This window comes from Corythoichthys intestinalis, chromosome 21 (assembly GCF_030265065.1).
Source record: "Corythoichthys intestinalis isolate RoL2023-P3 chromosome 21, ASM3026506v1, whole genome shotgun sequence".
In the NCBI taxonomy this organism is placed as follows: domain Eukaryota; kingdom Metazoa; phylum Chordata; class Actinopteri; order Syngnathiformes; family Syngnathidae; genus Corythoichthys; species Corythoichthys intestinalis.
This window is the reverse complement of record NC_080415.1, coordinates 20,903,755-20,924,438: the sequence shown is the minus strand read 5'-3', so window position 1 is coordinate 20,924,438 and position 20,684 is coordinate 20,903,755. Positions and strand designations below refer to the sequence as shown.

The 20,684-nt window shown below is 39.2% G+C and overlaps 2 protein-coding genes across 6 annotated transcripts in view; one reads left to right on the top strand and one right to left on the bottom strand.

The window, feature by feature from the left end:
• Positions 1-20,684, bottom strand: part of LOC130910060 (receptor-type tyrosine-protein phosphatase H-like) — a 47,336-nt gene that overhangs the window by 26,294 nt on the left and 358 nt on the right. For 4 of the 5 annotated variants that reach the window (XM_057827101.1, XM_057827104.1, XM_057827105.1 and 1 more), the window contains exon 2: positions 18,860-18,920. The gene's annotated coding sequence lies outside the window, so the exon portion shown is untranslated. Of the gene's footprint in view, positions 1-14,884; positions 14,979-18,859; positions 18,921-20,684 lie in introns of those variants that run through there. The other variant, XM_057827103.1, reaches the window with a different exon arrangement.
• Positions 4,119-20,459, top strand: syt5b (synaptotagmin Vb). Its single transcript, XM_057827116.1, has 9 exons — positions 4,119-4,242; positions 5,075-5,272; positions 13,199-13,374; positions 13,436-13,534; positions 13,616-13,783; positions 13,864-14,031; positions 14,108-14,222; positions 18,901-19,034; positions 19,108-20,459. Exons 2-9 carry the CDS (start codon positions 5,080-5,082, stop codon positions 19,315-19,317), a joined length of 1,263 nt encoding a protein of 420 aa, XP_057683099.1. The 5' UTR covers positions 4,119-4,242; positions 5,075-5,079; the 3' UTR covers positions 19,318-20,459.

Sequence of the window (20,684 nt, the reverse complement as noted above, 5' to 3'; positions counted from 1 at the left end):
TTCAGTGTATTCATTGGTTTAGAGATGCAAAAACATGTCCCAGGTCTGAAGGGGTTGAAATATAGAAAAAAAAAAATTCTTATTCTTTAAAAAAATGTATCATGAGATGCTCAACTGTGTTTGGGCAATTTTGAAGTTAACAGTGTCTCTAAAAGATTTACTGAAAATCAAAGGCAAACAAAAAACTTAAATGTTTATATAGGTTGGCCAAGAAATGGCCCTCTAAAAGAAACCATAACTGAAGTGTGGCCTGCAACAAACATCAGTTTGACACCCCTGCACTAGAGGGAGGCAGACTACCACACTGACCTGTCAATTATTAAGGTTCTATTAGTCTGACCATATCGAAATTTTGCATCAACCAGTTCAAATAGATTGGACTTTCTATCACCGTCAATGGCAGCCAATGATTAACGTAATTTTCCGAAGCGCACCTGACTATAAGCCGCCATCCACCGAATTTGATCCGAAAACGGCATTTGTTCATAGATAAGCCACACTGGACTATAAGCCGCAGCTGTCCTCACTGTATCATGGGATATTTATACTAAAAGATATTAACCGGTAACACTTTATTTGACTTCGGCATCATAAGACCAAATGAACCCCAAGCTTTGAACCAATTGGCTGTAAAGCTTCATTCCTTCAAGAAGCTTCATTTGGCTGTCACTGCTCTCTTGGGGGAGAAGTCAACCTCTGCTGTCAACACTATTGTCGTCCAACATGCCAGCGAGCATGCATTGCAGCGCTACAGATGTAAATTGCAATCAAAATTCATGTTCTGTGCTAATTATTTCTTCAGTTACTCTTCTAGTTGTTTCATTAATTGCGAGTTATGGTATTTGGTAACACTTTATTTGACAGTGGTACCATAAGACTGTCATAAGACCATCATAACTATGACATGACACTGCCATGAGCCTTAATGGATGCTTGTAACTAGTGCTGCAACAATTAATCGATGAACACAAGTAATTCGATTACAGAAAATATTCAAATTAAATTTTGCTGCTTTGAGTATTTGTTTAATTAAAGTGGCATTGTATTGGTTTGTTTTTAAAGTGTTTGCATTTAGTTTTATTGATTTGGGAGGATACACTGCCCTCTAGTGGGAACAATGAATATGACATAACTCATTTCACATTGCTGAATCCAGCTGCTCCCTGGTAAGACCAACATAAGATAACTGTCTGATTGGACGTCTATCACCGTCAGTGGCAGCCAATGATTACCGTAATTTTCTGACTTAAAGCGCACCTGACTATAAACCGCAACCCACCAAATTTGACACAAAAAAAATTCTAATTAAATTTTGCTGCTTCAAGTATTCGTTTAATTAAATTGGCGGTGTAATGGTTTGTTTTGAAAGTGTTTGCATTTAGTTTTATTGGGTGGAAACACTGCCTTCTAGTGGCAACAATGAATATGACATAACTCATTTCACATGGCTGAATCCAGATGCTCCCTGTTAAGACCAACATAAGGTAACTTTTTGTTTGACGTAATGATTTTTTAAATGCATTTGTAAATTCGTTTTATAGGTATATTTAGACGCTTTTTTGTGGGAATATGTGTTTGAAGCATTTGTTAAGAGCATTGTATTAAAAAAAATAGCATTTTCTCGCAATAAGCAGGAGCCCTATTTATGACAGATCTCAGTTTGTGTCATCTGGCAAATAATCTCACTTTTGAATTGATGTAAAAAATCCCAACTGGACATAAATAGAGTTAGTGACGTAATTTGCCAGATTGCATTCATTCATGCCCATGATAGTGTCATGTCACAATTATGACGGCCAAATAAAGTGTTACCTATTAACCAAAATAAATCCACAAATAAACCACATTGGACCATAAGCCGCAGGATTAAAAAATACGGAAAAAAGTAGAGGCTTATAAAGTGCTGGCCAAAAGTATTGGCACCCCTGCAATTCTTCTGTCTATAATGCTCAATTTCTCCCAGAAAATGATTGCAATTACAAATGCTCTGGTAGTAATATCTTCATTTATTTTGCTTGCAAAGAAAAACACAAAAGAGAATGGGAAAAAAAATTAAATCATTATCATTTCACACAAAACTCCAAAAATGGGCCAGACAAAAGTATTCGCGCCCTTTGAAAAATTATTTGAGGCTTCAATAATTTGTGTGATTAACAGCACCGGTTACTTACCTGTGGCACATAAAAGGTTGTGGCAATAACTCAATCACACGTACAGCCAGTTAAAATGGATTAAAGTTGACTAATCCTCTGTCCTGTGTCCCTGTGTGTACCACATTGAGCATGGAAAAAAGAAAGAAGACCAAAGAACTGTCTGAGGACTTGAGAAGAAAAATTGTGAGGAAGCATGGGCAATCTCAAGGCTACAAGTCCATCTCCAAAGACCTGAATGTTCCTGTGTCTACCGTGCGCAGTGTCATCAATAAGTGTAAAGCCCGTGGCACTGTGGCTAACCTCCCTAGATATGGATGGAAAAGAAAAATTGATGAGAGATTACAACGGAAGATTGTGCGGATGGTGGATAAAGAAGCTCAACTAACTTCCAGAGAAATTCAAGCTGTCCTGTAGTCCGAGGGTACAAGAGTGTCAACCCGTACTATCCGTCGGCGTCTGAATGAAAAGGGACTCTATGGTGGGATACCCAGGAAGACCCCACTTCTGACCCAGGGACAGAAAAAAGCCAGGCTGGAGTTTGCCAAAACTTACCAGAGGAAGCCAAAAATGTTTTGGAAGAATGTTCTCTGGTCAGATTAGACAAAACTAGAGATTTTTGGGAAAAGACATCAACATAGAGTTTACACGAAAAAAACGGGGCCTTCAAAGAAAAGAACACGGTCCCCACAGTCAAACATGGCGGAGGTTCCCTGATGTTTTGGGGTTGCTTTGCTACCTCTAGCACTGGACTGCTTGACCGTGTGCATGGCATTATGAAGTCTGAAGACTACCAACAAATTTTGCAGCATAATGTAGGGCCCAGTGTGAGAAAGCTGGGTCTTTCTCATAGGTCATGGGTCTTCCAGCAGCGCAATGACTCAAAACACACTTGAAAAAGCACTAGAAAATGGTTTGAGAGAAAGCACTGGAGACTTCTAAAGTGGTCAGCAATGAGTCCAGACCTGAATCCCATAGAACACATGTAGAGAGATTTGAAAATGGCAGTTTGGAGAAGGCACCCTTCAAATCTCAGAGACCTGGAGCAGTTGGCCGAAGAAGAATGGTCTAAAATTCCAGCAGAGCATTGGAAGAATCTCATTGATGGATACTAGATGCGGTTGTTTGCAGTTATTTTATCTAACGGTTGTGCTACCAAGTATTAGGCTGAGGGTGCCAATACTTTTGTCCGGCACATTTTTGGAGTTTTGTGTAAAATGATAATGATTTTTTTTTTTTTAATCATTCTCTTTTGTGTTTTTTCATTGCAGGCAAAATAAATGAAGATATTACTGCCAAAGCATTTGTGGTTGCAATCATTTTCTGGGAGAAATTGAGCATTATCTGACAGAAATGCATGGGTGCCAATACTTTTGGCCAGTGCCGTACTCTAGTCCGAAAATTACGGTAATCACATTTTTCCCCCATATAATTTTATCATATTTCCATCCACAATAGCTACTAAAGGAGACTGGAGCATGATGGCCGGGCTCAACCGAGGTGTCCAGATGCGGCGGCGTTCCAGCGGATTACATCCCCATCATGTTTTAAATGTAAGCACGTGTGTAGCAGCAAACCCACAGGACGCAGTGTCCACTCTGAATGAAAGTTGTTGGTGGATTGGTGTGAAACCGCTTGCAAAGCGACACTGAGGAGATTAGCAAAGGCTTGGATGCTCTAGAGAGTAGTGAGATGGATGAACACAACCCTGTCATCATTTTAATGAATTTAGCTATCTCAGTGAAGAAAACAAAATCCATTGTTCCACATGTGTGAGTGTCAGTGCAAAACAGAGGAGACTGGTGTTTTTTGCTCACATTCTAATGGACATAAAGCAACAGATGTTTGGTCAGCATTCTAATATTTCAAGAAGGGGAGGTAGTGATGGTGATGGAAAAGGGGGATTAAGTCGCGTCACTGCTATGGTGATTTGCCAGGGCTTTAGCTTTGATGGAAACGGGCGCAGGGAGCTTGCCAGTCGTATCGAGGGAATGATGGGCATCTGAGGCCATCCGGCAAAAAAAAAAAAAAAAAAAAAAAAAAAAGATTTCAACGTGTCATCAGAAAGGGGATAAGAAGAACCCATCTACAGGTAAGAACGATACTGTTTGTTGCGATCGAAGAAATAGGCGCTAAAAGTCAAAATTATTTATTACATCAGAAAAATTTGACAGCATTTTAAATATTGTAGGCCACAGTGTAATTTTGCAAAGTTCCAATGTTAAATTTATATTTAAATGCATTGCGTTCGATTAAAAATTGTTTGACAAAATGTGTGTGCCTTATGTTTTGTTTGCTCTAAACATGTGAAAATTAATCATACCAAATTAAATCCCAAACAAACCTGTAGTCTTAATTTGTTTACGTTTAACTTCTTTCTCCAATTAACCCAAAAATGCATTTAAAATGCTGAATTGGTGAGTTTTATTTATTGTATTTATCATTCATTTATCACTTTCAAAGGTAGCCTAGGAGATTTTTTTTTTTTTTTTTAATGAATTCCCCTCCAAATAACATTCAAAATTCAATGTCATTCCCTTTGCAAAGGCAGAATTCTGGAAAAAGGTTTTCGCACTAGACATTATATTGTGATAGTCGCGTTAGTGAATGACGAAGGAATCCAACTTTTCATCTAATCTTTCAGGGCTCCAACATGTGGATTAATATTGTCGAGTTAAATCCAGTAACGTGCATGCAGAAGGAACACAAAAGCAGAGGAAACTATTGGGAGACAGTGAAGGGAATCGTGTGTGTATGTGTATGAGGTGGAGTAGGGGGGGTGCAAACAGAGGGATTAGGGTCAGCCATGTCGAGCTTCTAGCTTAGAGATGTTCTATGCTCCTGCGCTGGAGTGCAACAGACAGACGCAGGGATTACACAAGTGTACACGAGCAGCAGTGTTAAATTCTGCTCCATTTTGGCAGCTGACATGAGGCTACCGAGCGGCGTCTTTCGGGAGCGGAGGGCTGCGGAGTTGCCCGAGAAGGAGTCCGAGGAAGCCACGGAGCCAGCACACCATGAGCACCCCCACAAGGAACACCATGAGCACTCCGAGCATCATCCCAGCCACGACTATGACCACATGAAGAATAAATTCATGAATGAACTGGACCATCTACCCAGTGAGCATGTCCAAAGCCTATATGCCTCTGTTCAAATGCTATGGTGGGCTGGTTTTCCTCAGATTGAAAATATTAGCAGAAAATATTCAGAAAACTTCTGCTAGAAAGGGAATAAAAGTCATGAAAAGCCTGCAAGAATATCTGAGGTTTATTTTATATGATCTTTATTCAGGAGTCACACAAACCAACTGAAAAATTAAAATCATTAATGAGTGCAGGTTTGTTTTTCAGGTGTTTGAGGGCTTATTGGTGGAAAACATTATCTCGGATTTTTGATTCTATCAAAAATGTGACATTTGAATAGGGGTGTGTAGACTTTTTCAAATCTGATGTAAAATGTTATTTGTAAATTTAGCAAAATTAGAGTTGTCCGATAATGAGTTTCTAACCAATAACCGATATTCCGATACTCCAAAAATCTGATACCGATATCAAACCGATAACGATATATGCAATCATGTACTTGAAATATTATGGCCGATTGTGTTGTGACGCCCAGTGGTTGCTTTAATAATAATGCTTACATAAGAAATCCCAAGCATCTTATTTTGAAGACGTCGAATTGTCAAGAAGCATACAGTGCTGGCCAAAAGTATTGGCACCCCTGCAATTCTGTCAGATAATGCTCAATTTCTCCCAGAAAATGATTGCAATTACAAATGCTTTGGTAGTAATAGCTTCATTTATTTCGCTTGCAATGAAAAAAAATTAAATCATTATCATTTTACACAAAACCCCAAAAATGGACTGGACAAAAGTATTGGCACCCTCAGCCTAATACTTGTTAGCACAACCTTTAGATAAAATAACTGCAAACAACCGCTTACAGTATCCATCAATGAGTTTCTTACAATGCTCTGTTGGATTTTTTTTTCTTTGGCCAACTGGTCCAGGTCTCTGAGATTTGAAGGGTGCCTTCTCCAAACTGCCATTTTCAAATCTCTCCACATGTGTTCTATGGGATTCAGGTCTGGACTCATTGCTGGCCACTTTAGAAGTCTCCAGTGCTTTCTCTCAAACCATTTTCTAGAGCTTTTTCAACTGTGTTTTGGGTCATTGTGCTGCTGGAAGACCCATGACCTCTGAGGGAGACCCAGCTTTCTCGCACTGGGCCCTACATTATGCTGCAAAATTTGTTGGTAGTCTTCAGACTTCATAATGCCATGCACACGGTCTAGCAGTCCAGTGCCAGAGGTAGCAAAGCAACCCCAAAACATCAGGGAACCACCGCCATGCTTGACTGTGGGGACCGTGTTCTTTTCTTTGAAGGCCTATTTTTTCCCCTGTAAACTCTATGTTGATGCCTTTTCCCATAAAGCTCTACTTTTGTCTCATCTGACCAGAGAACATTCTTCCAAAACGTTTTTGGCTTTCTCAGGTAAGTTTCGGCAAACTCCAGCCTGGCGTTTTTATGTCTCTGGGTCAGAAGAGGGGTCTTCCTGGGTATCCTACCATAGAGTCCCTTTTCATTCAGACGTCTACGGATAGTATGGGTTGACACTGTTGTGCCCTCGGACTGCAGGACAGCTTGAACTTGTTTGGACGTTAGTCGAGGTTCTTTATCCACCAGCCGCACAATCTCTTGTCAATTTTTCTTTTCCGTCTACATCTAGGAAGGTTAGCCACAGTGCCATTGTCTTTGCACTTATTGATAACACTATGCACAGTAGACACAGGAACATTCAGGTCTTTGGAGTTGGACTTGTAGCCTTGAGATTGCCAATGTTTCCTCACAATTTTTCTTCTCAAGTCTTCAGACAGTTCTTTGGTCTTCTTTCTTTTCTCCATGTTCAATGTGGTACACACTGGGAGGTTGAGTCAACTTTAATCCATTTTAACTTGCTGCAAGTGTGATTTAGTTATTGCCACCACCTGTTATGTGTCTCAGGTTAAGTAAGAGGTGCTGTTAATTACACAAATTAGAGAAGCATCACATGATTTTTCAAAGGGTGCCAATACTTTTGTCCGGCCCGTTTTTGGAGTTTTGTGTAAATTGATAATGATTTAAGTTTTTTTTTTCCATTCTCGTGTTTTTGTCATTCCAAGCAAAATCAATGAAGATATTACTACCAAAGCATTTGTTATTGTTATCATTTTCTGGGAGAAATTGAGCATTATCTGACAGAATTGCAGGAGTGCCAATACTTTTGGCCAGCATGGTATGCAGTCGTGAACTTAACATAGTGTGGCTAATTGAATTGTGATGCCCCACTGCATGCTTTAATAATGATAATGCTCACATAGCAATCCCCAAGCATCTTAGTTTAGAGACATTTAATGGTCAATAAGCATAACTGCTGTGCTAAGCTGTGACCAGCCCTTGTACAAAGGCTTCTAGATTCACTTTGAAGGAAACATGCATATTGGCCCAAAATATGCATGTTGAAAATGGAAAAACCGATGTCAATATTATCCGATATCATTTTATAATGCTTTTAACAACTTTAAATAATCATTATAAAACTGTTTAAAAACTGAGTAATAATAATTGTTATTATAAATAAGTGTTTAAAAATAATATTACACATAAAAATTTATCAAACCCTCCACCATTTGTGTTTTTGTATATAAAGTACTTTTTCGGACTGCAGCTTTCGATTATTTTAGTAGGCGATTAATCGATGAACTAGTTAGTTCGAATAATCGAGTAATCGGATAAGTAACATAAAAAATTTGAATACCTGAGCCTCAAACAGTATAAAAAAAAATAAATGAGGATCTAAGAAAAAAAAAAAAAAAAAAAAGTACAATTGGCTAACTTACATGGCAAAACTCGGCTCTTAACAAATAGTTCAAACACATATTCCCACAACAACAACAAAAAACAGCTAAATATACCATGAAACTAAATTACGAATGCATTAAAAAACATTAGCTCAAATAAAAACTTATGTTGGTCTTAACAGGGAGCAGCTGGGTTCAGGCATGTGAAATAGGTTGTGTCATATTCACCATTGCCACTGGAGGGCAGTGTATCCACCCAAATCAATAAAACTAAATACAAACACTTTCAAAACAAACCATTACAATGCCACTTTAATCAAACTAATACTCGAAGCAGCAAAATTTAATTTGAATCATTTTTCTAATTGAATTAATTGAGTTAATCTATTAATTGTTGCAGCGCTAATACTTTTAGATTTGTTGTATTTTACTCAGTATAGTCCCAAATTACTGTCCAACAATTGACACTAAAGGACATTTCAAACTAGCGGCAGCCTCGTGTGCAGGGTTCAGCGGCAACCCATTCATTGTGTATGGGGTAGCCGACTTCTCGGCGAAAGTGAGCGGTGGGTGGCCGTTTTGAGCGGAACGGCAAGTATAAAATGAATTTGCGTCGAGAGAGCACCGCCGTGCTGACGTCAACAACGCATCCAACAGCAGAGGGGCAGGCGTACATATATTTGTGCTATAAAGCTGTTTTGGCGGACAGATATAAAACAAACGGCCAACAAAACCTTGATAAATGCGCTTTTTATAAAGTTTCACGAGCTCTAGGACACTCGAAAAATGACTCATACCTCTCCTTGCTAAGCTAAATGGTACCTCATGCGTTTGTGTGGAAATGTAGTTCACGAACAACAACGAATACTAATCACCTTCTCACCGAAACTAGTAAAGCTCTTTGCAAGGCTATTATCATGCCCCCTACTCCTTGAAAAAGGAAAAGTCGCAGTTTTCTTGTGCAACAATGAAAAATTGGTGCACATTGGTGGTTGGGACAATAGTAAATATGCTTGCTCTTTTTTACTTCCTGGCAGCGTCTACGTCAGGCTACGTGGCTCCTCCCATTTTGCACTTGCCATGGACCGCACTTCACACTGTGCTGACGATAGTGTGAAAAGGCCTTAAATTAGGGTGACCATATTTTGATTTCCAAAAAAGAGGACACTCAAAGATGCCTATACCACTTTAATATATTTAAAGTGCCCCCTCACTCTGGATGGAAAAATGCAGTTTGAAAATAAAATAATAACTAGGCCTGCAAGCAGGACTGAACGGGCCCTCGCAATCTAGCGCAACTCGGACGTCACGCAACTCGGACTGTGTGCAGGTCAGGGTGGTGGCAGATCCTCCTTTCTAATCATCTCATTAGAACGTAACATGGTCGAAAGTCGCCTATTTACATTCCCACACCCAAGAGATAAAAACCCCTTTTTGGAGAGAGTACTACAAAAAAGGAGCCACTAATGAGCTGTGCAGCCAAGCCCTTATTCAAAACCAAAATTAATCTTCTAACTGGGCCAATTCGACCAAGTGTGTCAAATATTGTGGCTCTATAAGCTGCCTGAGTCTCTGAAAAAAATTATTTCCTTTAAATGGCGAATAAAGGGTCGTCACGGCAACAGACAGAGACACGCGGACATGGGCCGTAAATAAGTATTTTAACAGGTCTTGAAACTACAATGACCAACCTGAAAAGAACTGGACATGTATTGAAAAAACGAGTGACTTTCTATTGCCACTAGTTAGCGCTGTAGGGTTGATGCAAATGACCCCTACAAGGCCCTTCAGGGTATGACTCTCAACAAGCACGGGAAGTTTGGCGCAGATATGTTGTATATCTGCCGAGTTATGGCTGTTCAAAGTTTTTGGAGAGAAAAATTGTTGACAGTCATTTTCACTTTCCTGTTTGGACCCCTCCGCTTCAACGAAACTTCAATATTTTTCATCAGGCACCTGAAGACAGGTCTTAAGCCTTCCCTTATGCAGGTTTGAGGTAGATAGATTTTTTCCCTTGGAGGAGGAGTGTGTCCCGTAAAAAAGGGCATTTCCTGTTCCCACTAGGAGGCGTCAGGCACAAATGGTAAATTTTCAATCCAGTCCTGCTCAGGCTGGTATAGCTCACACACATGCCAGATTTAAAATAGATTGAACGTTGTATGAGGGAGTTATCAGTCATTTTCCGAATTCGGTGTTTTGGCGAAAAAATGGCCGACTTTGGCACCCCGCCCAGTTCAGGCCCGTGAATGAAAACACACCATTTTGATAAACTAAGATTTCATATGCCTCATGAACAGTCTCGCCAATTTTGAGAATGATCAAACTAATTCCCTAGGTGCCAAGGTGTAAAATGTGCACACTGTAAATCGCTAAAAAATTCACATTCAATCCAAAATACCCGATTTCCTGTTGGGTTTGGAATACGCATGCAAGAGACTTTTTGGAGCAGATTTGTACAAGGTATTCACTCTCCGAACTTCATCCCTCTACGTTGAAAATACCTAAATGGAGAGGCCTTTTTGAAAATTTCAAGGGGGCGCCACTGAGCCATTTTGTTACATGTTTTCGTAACGTTGCAAGATTATTGAACGTTACGCAAAGCTGCATGTATGTGCAAATTTTGGTGAGTTTTCATGCATGTTCAAGCCTCCAAGTGTAAACTCCTACTGTGAACCGATAAAAATTTCACATTCGATCCAAAATACCCGATTTCCTGTTGGATTTGGAATATGGATGCAAAAGGCTTTTTGGAGCAGTTAGGCATAAGGTATCTACTCCCCAAATTTCATCACTCTACGTTGAAAAAACCCAATAGGAGAGGCCTTTTTTAAAACTTCTTTCTGTCGCCACTAGTTGGCACTGTAGAGTTGATGCAAATGACCCCTACAAGACCCTTCAGGGTATGACTCTCAACAAACACGGGAAGTTTGGCACAGATATGTTGTATATCTGCCGAGTAATGACTGTTCAAAATTTTTGGCGAGACAAATTGTTGACGGTCATTTTCACTTCCGGTTTGGACCTCTCCGCTTCAACGAAACCTCAATATTTTTCATCAGGCACCTGAACACATGTCTTGAGGCTCCCCTGAAACAGGTTTGAGGTCAATAGATTTTTTTCCCATGGAGGAGAAGCCTGTCTCGTAAAGAAGGCCATTTCCTGTTCCCACTAGGGGACGCCAGGCCTAATGGGTAATATTTCAATGCAGTCGTGTTCAGGCTGGGATATCTCATATACATGCTAGAAATGAAGAAGATTGAACGTTGTATCACGGAGTTTTTAATCATTTTCTGAATTTGGTGTTTTGCCCAAAAATGGCCGACTTTGGGACCACGCCCAGGTCAGACCCTTGAATGAAAACTTACCATTTTGAAAGCTTAAGATCTCATATGAATAATAGTCTGACCAATTTTGAAGACGATCCAACTATTTCCTTCAGCGACAAGGTCTCAAATGCGAATCGATAAAATTTCACATTTGATCCAAAATTTCCGGCTTCCTGATGGGTTTGGAATATGGGTGCAAGAGACTTTTTGGAGCAGTTTTGCACAATGTATCGACTCGCCAAATTTCATCATTCTACGTTGAAAAAACTTAATAGGAGAGGCCTTTTTGAAAATTTCAAGGGGGCGCCACTGAGCCATTTTGTTAAATTTTTTCGTAGATTATCAAAATTTACGCAAAGTTGCGTGTATGTGCAAAGTTTGGTGAGTTTTCGTGCATGTTCAGGCCTCCAAATGTAAAGTTCAACTGTCAACCGATAAAATTTCACATTTGATCCAAAATACCCGATTTCCTGTTGGGTTTGGAATATGGGTGCAAGAGGCTTTTTTGATCATTTAGGCATAAGGTATCTACTCCCCAAATTTCATCGCTCTACGTTGAAAACCTGAGAGGAGAGGCTTTTTTGAAAATTTTAAGGGTCAAGGGGGCGCCACTGAGCCATTTTTTGACATTTTTTCGTAACGACGCAAGATTATCGAAATTTACGCGAAGCCGCACTTATGTGCAAATTTTGGTGACTTTTCGTGCATGTTCAGGCCTCCAAATTGGCCGTTTTCATTTGCCCTGAAAAAATTTTTAAAAAATAATAATAATCCTTTGCAAAACAATAGGGCCTTCGCACGCCTAGTGCTTGGGCCCTAATAATATATATATAGAATGCAGACCCATGGAAATGTAGTCCAGTCAATACACATACACACAGTAGGCTGTGTGCCAACTAAACATTTTGATAAATTACTATCACGACAATTGTCCTTGACGAATTGTTATTCCCATTCAATTGATATTCTCATTCAATGTTCTAGATTGCACACAAACAATAACCGAAATAAACTGACAAACAATTCAACCAGCATGTTTCCAAATGTAGCAGTTCAAAACTACGTTTCCCATAATGCCTAGCGTGGTTTAGCTTACTGATAGCTTGCTGAGGCAAAAAACAAACTTTGCTATAAAAGTTTAATCATCGGCAGCGCAACAATGCGACACCAAACGGGATTTTACAGTCACAGCTCCGACAGAAGTTAACAGTTGCCATTTTATACGTATTTATCGTTAAAAAACTTAACAACTAGGCAGGCGTTGTGGCCAAATCGTCAGTAGATGGCGGTAATGACTCATGATAGGGGTAAAACTGCCAACAAAACAAGAACTACTCCTTCCCTCCCTACTACTAGGAGCCATGTCATCGCAGGCAGGCGCTGCCACCCAGCGGCCGGAGGGATTCTCTTCAAATTGGTCCCGTGAAAAATCATAAAAACTGGACATTTTTATGAATTTATAAAACCCGCCCGGACGACGAGGATACTACGTGAAAGTAGGACTTGTCCGGGCAAAAGAGGACGTTTGGTCACGCTACTTAAATCCCTATTACACTGATCCTCAAGTAATCATTACTTTAAAATAAAAGCTTGTTCATTGTGTTTTGAAACCGTTGGCTGAGTTTTCAAAACTTAAAAAGAAATCCTATACACAGATGGCGAATAAACTACTTTCGATTATGGGAGACAAGTGTAGGAAAGTTGTCTTTTCTCGTCGCGGGCATAATCTGTAATTGTGAGAGATTTAAATCATCTTGAAAACACTCAATGTCGGTGACAGTTTGTTTTTTGAATCTTGGAAGATGACTGTATTTTTTGTTGGCACGAACTAGGAGATTAGAAATGTATTCCTAATCCTTTTTTCCTCATTTTTCAGTTCCCATGTGGGCAGTCGGAGCCATTGTAGTGGTGGTCCTAGTGTTAGTGGCGTGTTTCATCTTTTGCGTTTTCAAAAAATGTTTTGGGAAGAAGAAAAAGCCCAAGAAAGTGCGAGAGAAGAAGGCGGGACGCCGCAGGAAGGCAAAGGAAGGCGAAGGCGAGACAGGAGAGAAGGTACGATGCATTGAGTCGTTAAACTTCGAATGGAATTCTCACTATGGTGACGATCTTGTAGGAAGGTGAGGTGAAAAAAGAAGGTGAGGAAGAGGAAAAGGAGCAGGAAAAATTAGGCAAATTGGAGTTTTCTTTGGACTACAACTTCACGGATTCCCAGGTGGTTTTCCTGTGACACACAAAGCAAAATCAGTCAAATGGAAGAATTCTTTAACTGATTGTTGTTCTATTTGACTTACAGCTCATTGTGGGAATACTTCAGGCTCAGGATTTGGCTGCTATGGACATGGGGGGAACCTCAGACCCTTATGTCAAAGTCTTCCTCTTACCGGACAAAAAGAAGAAGTATGAAACCAAAGTTCAGCGCAAGAACTTGTGTCCGGTTTTTAACGAGACTTTCTTTTTTAAGGTCTGGAAGGCTTGATTTATTTTGTTTATACTGTTTTGAATACATACCGTAATTTAATTCCCTTTTTTGTCTCCCTCAAGATTCCATATGCAGAATTAGGAGGAAAAACATTAGTGCTTCAGGTCTTTGATTTCGATCGCTTTTCCAAGCACGATATGATCGGTGATATCAAGATCCCTATGAACAGCGTTGATCTGGGTCAACCCATTCAACAGTGGAGGGACTTGGAAAGCGTGGAAAAGGAAGAGGTACATTCTGTCTTTTCACTAAGTAGGACTTCATCGTCATTTTGTATGAAAACGCTAACCATTTTTTGCTCCACAGGAAAAACTGGGTGATGTCTGTATCTCCCTGAGATACGTCCCCACTGCTGGGAAACTCACAGTGAACATAATGGAGGCAAAGAATCTAAAGAAAATGGATGTCGGGGGATTGTCAGGTAAATTTGTGTTTTTTGCTAAATCATGCTATACAACAAAAAGTGTGAGCTAATAATGCGTCTCTACTAAAAACTACAAATTTTAGTAAAGCTTAAAGGGAACCACGGACGGAAAGACTTGTAGTTCTTAAAAGATAAATGTTAGCATGAGTTTATAATCAGAGGTGAGTAGAGTAGCTAAAAATGTTACTCAAGTAAGAGTAGTGTTACTTCAAAATAATATTACAAAAAAATACAAAAAAAACATAATAGTAATTGAATTTCAATGAGAGAAAAATAAATAAATAAATAAATGAAGCATTATTCATCCAAAAAGCATGACTGCCCTCTGGTGGAGAAAATAGTTCCGAGTTTGAATAGTCAAGCGATCGTTCATTAGTTACTATTTTGAAATTAAGAGGATCATCGGTTGTCCGTGTTCAATCGGTGCCAAATAAAAATTGGGAGAGAGGTTAAAATCCGCGCTTTCGAGTCATGTTGAGGGAAGTGCTCTATGTCAAATACTTCATTTTTTTTACGGTGCTTTAAAGACGCCACGTGATTAAAACAGGCAAGGGTGAAAATAGAACGGCAAGCTTGAGTCTGATTGGTATAATGGAGTCATGTAATTATTGTTGCGATGTCTCACTGGTGAAATCGGTAGCTAGCCCGGTAATACATACAATGTGGTGACGTCACTGGGCAACGCTGCCGTACTTCCACAGTGTCACTCTAGCAACATAAACATGTTGGTTCTGCCCTTCCAAATTGAACCTGGGTGGAAAAGTGATGAGCAGGACAGCACTGTCAATATTTCACAAAACGAGCAGCAAACGCAAATAAATGAAAGTCTCCAGCAGGGCCCTCTGGGGGCCGAAAATATCAACGCTAATCTACTTTCCAAAATATGACTTTGCCGGTAAAATGATGTCTATAAAAGTTGTAAAGCAACAAAACCACCAACAAAAATAAATGAAATGAACAAAGAAATATTTTTATAATGGGTCAAAATTAAATTTCGAACGGATCATGTGACTAGCATCTTAGAGACGGCCATTTGCTTTGATTAGCCAAAACCACCTGAGGAGAGTATAAACAAGATGGATATAAGTCATTTTTTTATAAGCCTAAATTTTCAAAAGCGACAACAACTATTGAGCGAGAACCAAGGATTGAAGATGTGGACCATGAAACGCCGGAGAGCACCGCCAAAATGGTGGGCTGAGTTTCAATTTGTCCCACTAAAGACGCTAATTGTACAACAGCACCACAACCAGGAGTACCATATTCAATGGACTATGTCCTTGTCCAAAAGCATAGCTGTCCTAACCAGCCTGATTTAGAATTCCCCTAAAAAAATGATTGGAAACAAAAAAATGCTCATTTTCAATGTATGATTATAAATATTCCTGGCTAGAATATTCAGTCAAAAGGATGCCATGGCCTGTTCTGCGTGCCGCCATTTTCAAACTCACCACGATGAGGATGTATTTGCAAAGGTGTGAGTGAAAAACTTTGAAAAATGGATATCTCCGCGGAACACAAAAATTGGCGTCTACTTCTCCGCAGAAAAACACGGGCGCTCACACACGCACACACATACAGTAGCTGGGATGCCTGTATTTACTAACATGGGCTAAGCTACTAACTGAGCATATACAGTGTATCACAACAGTGAGTACATTAACAGTACAGGAACATTTCTGCAGATATTTAAGTATATCTTTTCATTGGACAACACTGACAAAATGCCACTTTGACACAATGAAAAGTAGTCTGTGTACAGCTTATATAATAAAGTTAATTTATTTTCCCCTCAAAATAACTCAAAATATAGCCATTAATATCTAAACCCCTGGCAACAAATGTGAGTACACCGCATGGGAACTACATACATACCGAAATGTCCAAATTGAGTACTGCTTGTCATTTTCCCTCCAAAATGTCATGTGACTCGTTACAGGAGTGCTGTCAACATTGCTGCAGAGATTGAAGAGGTGGGGGGGTCAGCCTGTTAGTGCTCAGACCATAGACCCGCAAGCCCACAAACAGTTTGCTGAAGACATGTCAACAAAGCACATGGATTACTGGAACCATGTCCTATGGTCTGATGAGACGGGCGGGCTTTCTTGTGTACAGTCTTCAGAAGAGGCTTCCTCCTGGGGTGACAGCCATGCACACCAATTAGATGTAGAGTGTGGCGTATGGTCTGAGCACTAACAGGCTGACCCCCCCACCTCTTCAGTCTCTGCAGCAATGCTGACAGCACTCCTGTAACGTGTCACATGACATTTTGGAGGGAAAATGACAAGCATTACTCAATTGGACATTTAGGTATGTACATATGTAGTTCCCATGCGGTGTACTTACTTTTGTTGCCAGGGGTTTAGATATTAATGGCTATATTTTTAGTTATTTTGAGGGGAAAATAAATTAACTCTATTATATAAGCTGCACACAGACTACTTATTGTGTCAAAGTGTCATTTTGTCATTGCTGTCCAATGAAAAGATATCTGCAGAAATGCGAGGGGTGTACTCACTTTTGTGATACACTGTATCTTGGAAGTTAATTTTACCGCTGACACCGCATTTCGGTTTTATTCATTTCGCATGATCAACATGTTTTGCCCGCCCTGCCACCAAAGGCAAACTCCGCTTATGCACAGGACTATATGTACTTCCACATGGCGTTCGAGTCATGATTTTCCTGATAAAACAATCGCAACCCACATGCGCTGTCTGTCTGTGTAGTAAAACCTGAAAGGGAAACGCAACTGAAAAGAAAGTGCGGCTGGCTGGACGACGGAATTAAAAAGCACGGCTCACTTCAGACAGCAAGCGGACAGCAAGAACATAGGGATTGCGTAAAAGCGTTTATTGCACACGCAAAAAAAAACGCAATGGCAAAAAAGGAGACACAAAAAGGGTCTGTGACAGTAGGTCGGGGTCAATAAAAAAAACAAAAAACTGGGAAAACCACGGTGAGATGCATACAAACGAAGAAAAAAAAAACAAACAAGGTAATGATGCCACTAACAACGAAGGGATATAGAAACTGTCAAATAGCAGCAAGTCAATACAAGCCGCCTAGGATCGGTTTAAAGACAATGCTGCTCAGCTGGAATTGGATGCAGGTACCACGTTGGGAACTCATCCCACATCTCTGTAACAAAACAATCTGACCAGCAGCAGAATGTGACAAAATCATGCCACTCATCACACTAGCTTCGCTAGCTAGCTAGCACAGCTTTTCTCCCAGTCCAGGCCAACCACGTCATCAACCCCAGCGTGCATTGCACGCATAAAACATTGCGCCCTCTGTAGTTCAAAACATGTATTAAATATTTTTTTTAATTAATGGCAATAATATACGTGTTTCTAATAACATATTTTAGTAAAAGAGAACAATTGTGGTTTATTAGAGCCTACAAGTCTTTAAGTCCAAGGATCCCTTTAACGGGTGTAACTGCCCTCTTTGTCTTTATACATATGAGTAGAGATGTCCCAATCGATCGGCATCCCGATCGATCAGGTCCAATCACGTCATTTTCAAAGTATCGGAATCGGCAAGAAAATATCGGCCATGCCTTTTTTTTTAACATATATATATTTTTTAATTAAATTGTTTTCTAATTGTATTTAACATTAGACATAATATGTTACCCTCATCCAGAGTTTAGTTTAGGCTTAAGGTAGGGTTATCAAATTTATCCCGATAACGGCGGTAATTAATTTTTTGAAAATGTATCACGTTAAAATATTTAACACAATTAATGCATGCGTTGCATGACCCACTCAAGCATTGTCGCGCTCAATCTGTAATGGGGCCGTTTTACCAATATGGAGAGATAAAAGGCAGCGTAAAATGAGTAGAGTGAATTTTGGCAGCCTTTGGGACCTTTTTTTAACTGGTTAAATCCTTACAATCTCTCTCCCTACAATTAGAAATATCATGGGAAGCAATGTGGGGAAGCAAGGTAGCAATTGATCTTTTTCTTAACACCTTATGTTATTTCCCAACGCAGAGAAGATATATCAATTGGTAGCACTACACACAGTCATGGTTCCACTTCCCATCATAGCACTACGCACAGTCATGGTTCCACTTCCCATCATGCATTTGGGTTGAATGGCTGCAGTATCATTTACTGAAATCTCAACAAATACACTAGATGGCAATATTTAGTCACAATATACAAAGTCACAAGTCTTTCTATCCGTGGATCCCTCTCACAGAAAGAATGTTAATAATGTAAATGCCATCTTGAGGATTTATTGTCATAATAAACAAATACAGTACTTATGTACTGTATGTTGAATGTATATATTCGTCCGAGTTTTATTCATTTTTTTTCTTAATGCATTGCCAAAATGTATATGATCGGGAAAAATTATCGGGAATGATTGGAATTGAATCGGGAGCAAAAAAAAGCAATCGGATCGGGAAATATCGGGATCGGCAGATACTCAAAACTAAAACGATCGGGATCGGATCGGGAGCAAAAAAACATGATTGGAACAACCCTACATATGAATGTAATGTTATGCCCTATAATGGAAAAGGCACACCTACCACTAGAAATATAAGAGTGCAAATATTTACATCACGAAACCTGTCATTTAGATTGAATATGGATAAACAGACATCTACTATACCTGTTGTCATCTGTTTCTATTATCTTGTCTTCAATTTCAAGATCCATACGTGAAGATTGTCCTGCAGCAAAATGGAAAACGAATCAAAAAGAAGAAGACAACAGTCAAAAAGAACACACTCAATCCCTACTTTAATGAGAGTTTCAGCTTTGATGTCCCCTTCGAACAGATACAGGTGAATTATACACCAGTGAATAAGGCGTCAATTTGGTGTTAACAAAGGTAACTATTTATGTTTCCCGATTTAGAAAGTGCAGGTGGTCATCACGGTGTACGATTACGATAAATTGGGGAGCAACGACCCCATCGGTAAGACCTTCATGGGTTACGGAGCAACAGGTGTGGGCCTGCGTCATTGGTCGGACATGCTGGCCAATCCTAGACGACCTGTAGCCCAGTGGCACACGCTGTTGCCGGAGGAGGAAGTTGACGCGGCGGTCAAAGCTAAACCTCGCTAAAGAGATTTTCCTTTTTTTTTTTTTTTTTGTGATTGTGTCTTCCTTTTGATTGGAATGTTTTTACATCAGTCTAGGAGACTCTGGTTAACATGATTGAATGCCTGAGAATAAATCACAGTCTTTTCTGGTAAAATGGGCATATGTTTTAAATAATAGAAGCACTACATTCCTTGTTTCTTTATTTTGTTATTTTTTTAATAGCCTGATTCTTGCAGAATTGTTTTCCCTGCATGATATTCCTTTTGTAAACATGTATGGCTCTGATTTTTTTTTTTAAACATAGACCTATTTGTTAATAAGACCACATATTTATTCCTTTGTGTATATCTGTATGTCACTTGAGTTAAAACAAATTTAAATGTGTTTATGTATGAGTGTATATGCAGTTGTACATCTGTTAGTATTGTGGATATTTCATTTTAATTCTGTATTTTAATTCCAAATCTGTTTACAAATCTGAATTGCATAGTCAAATATGAATTGATATTCTCTAGGGCTGTCAAAATTATCGCCTTAACGGGCGGTAATTAATTTTTCAAATTAATCACGTTAAAATATTTGACGCAATTAACACACATGCCCCGCTCAAACAGACTAAAATGACAGTACAGTGTAATGTCCGCTTGTTACTTGTTTTTTGGCGTTCGGGTCCAACTGATTTTATGGGTTAGTACCATGAGTGAGCATGGTGTAATTATTGACATCAACAATGGCGAGCTACTGGTTTATTTTTTGATTGAAAATTTTACAAATTTTAATAAAACGAAAACATTAAGAGGAATTTTAATATAAAAATTCTATAACTTGTACTAACATTTATCTTTTAAGAACTACAAGTCTTTGTATCCATGGATCGCTTTAAGAGAATGTTAATAATGTTAATGCCATCATGTTGATTTATTGTTATAATAAACAAATACAGTACTTATGTACCGTATGTTGAATGCATATATCCGTCTTGTGTCTTATCTTTCCATTCCAACAATAATTTACAGAAAAATATGGCATATTTTATAGATGGTTTGAATTGCGAATAATTACGATTAATTACTTTTTAAGCTGTAATTAACTCGATTAAAAATGTTAATGATTTGACAGCCCTAATATTCTCAGATCATTTCCACTATTGGTGTGTTTTTAGAAAGTATTCAAAGACAAGTGTTATTTGAGTGACAAATAAATTTCCAGTGAACATTTTTGCTTGTCGTGCCGCTTATTATGTCTAACTTTTTAACTAGAATTGTCACGTTTTACCGAACATAAATATATCGTGCCCTACAGTGCGCATGCGCGTAGAGCGCGGAAAACTGTTGCTAGGCAACGAAAGAGAAACTAAAGTTTTGGTTGTTTGTAGGCCAATTGTCACG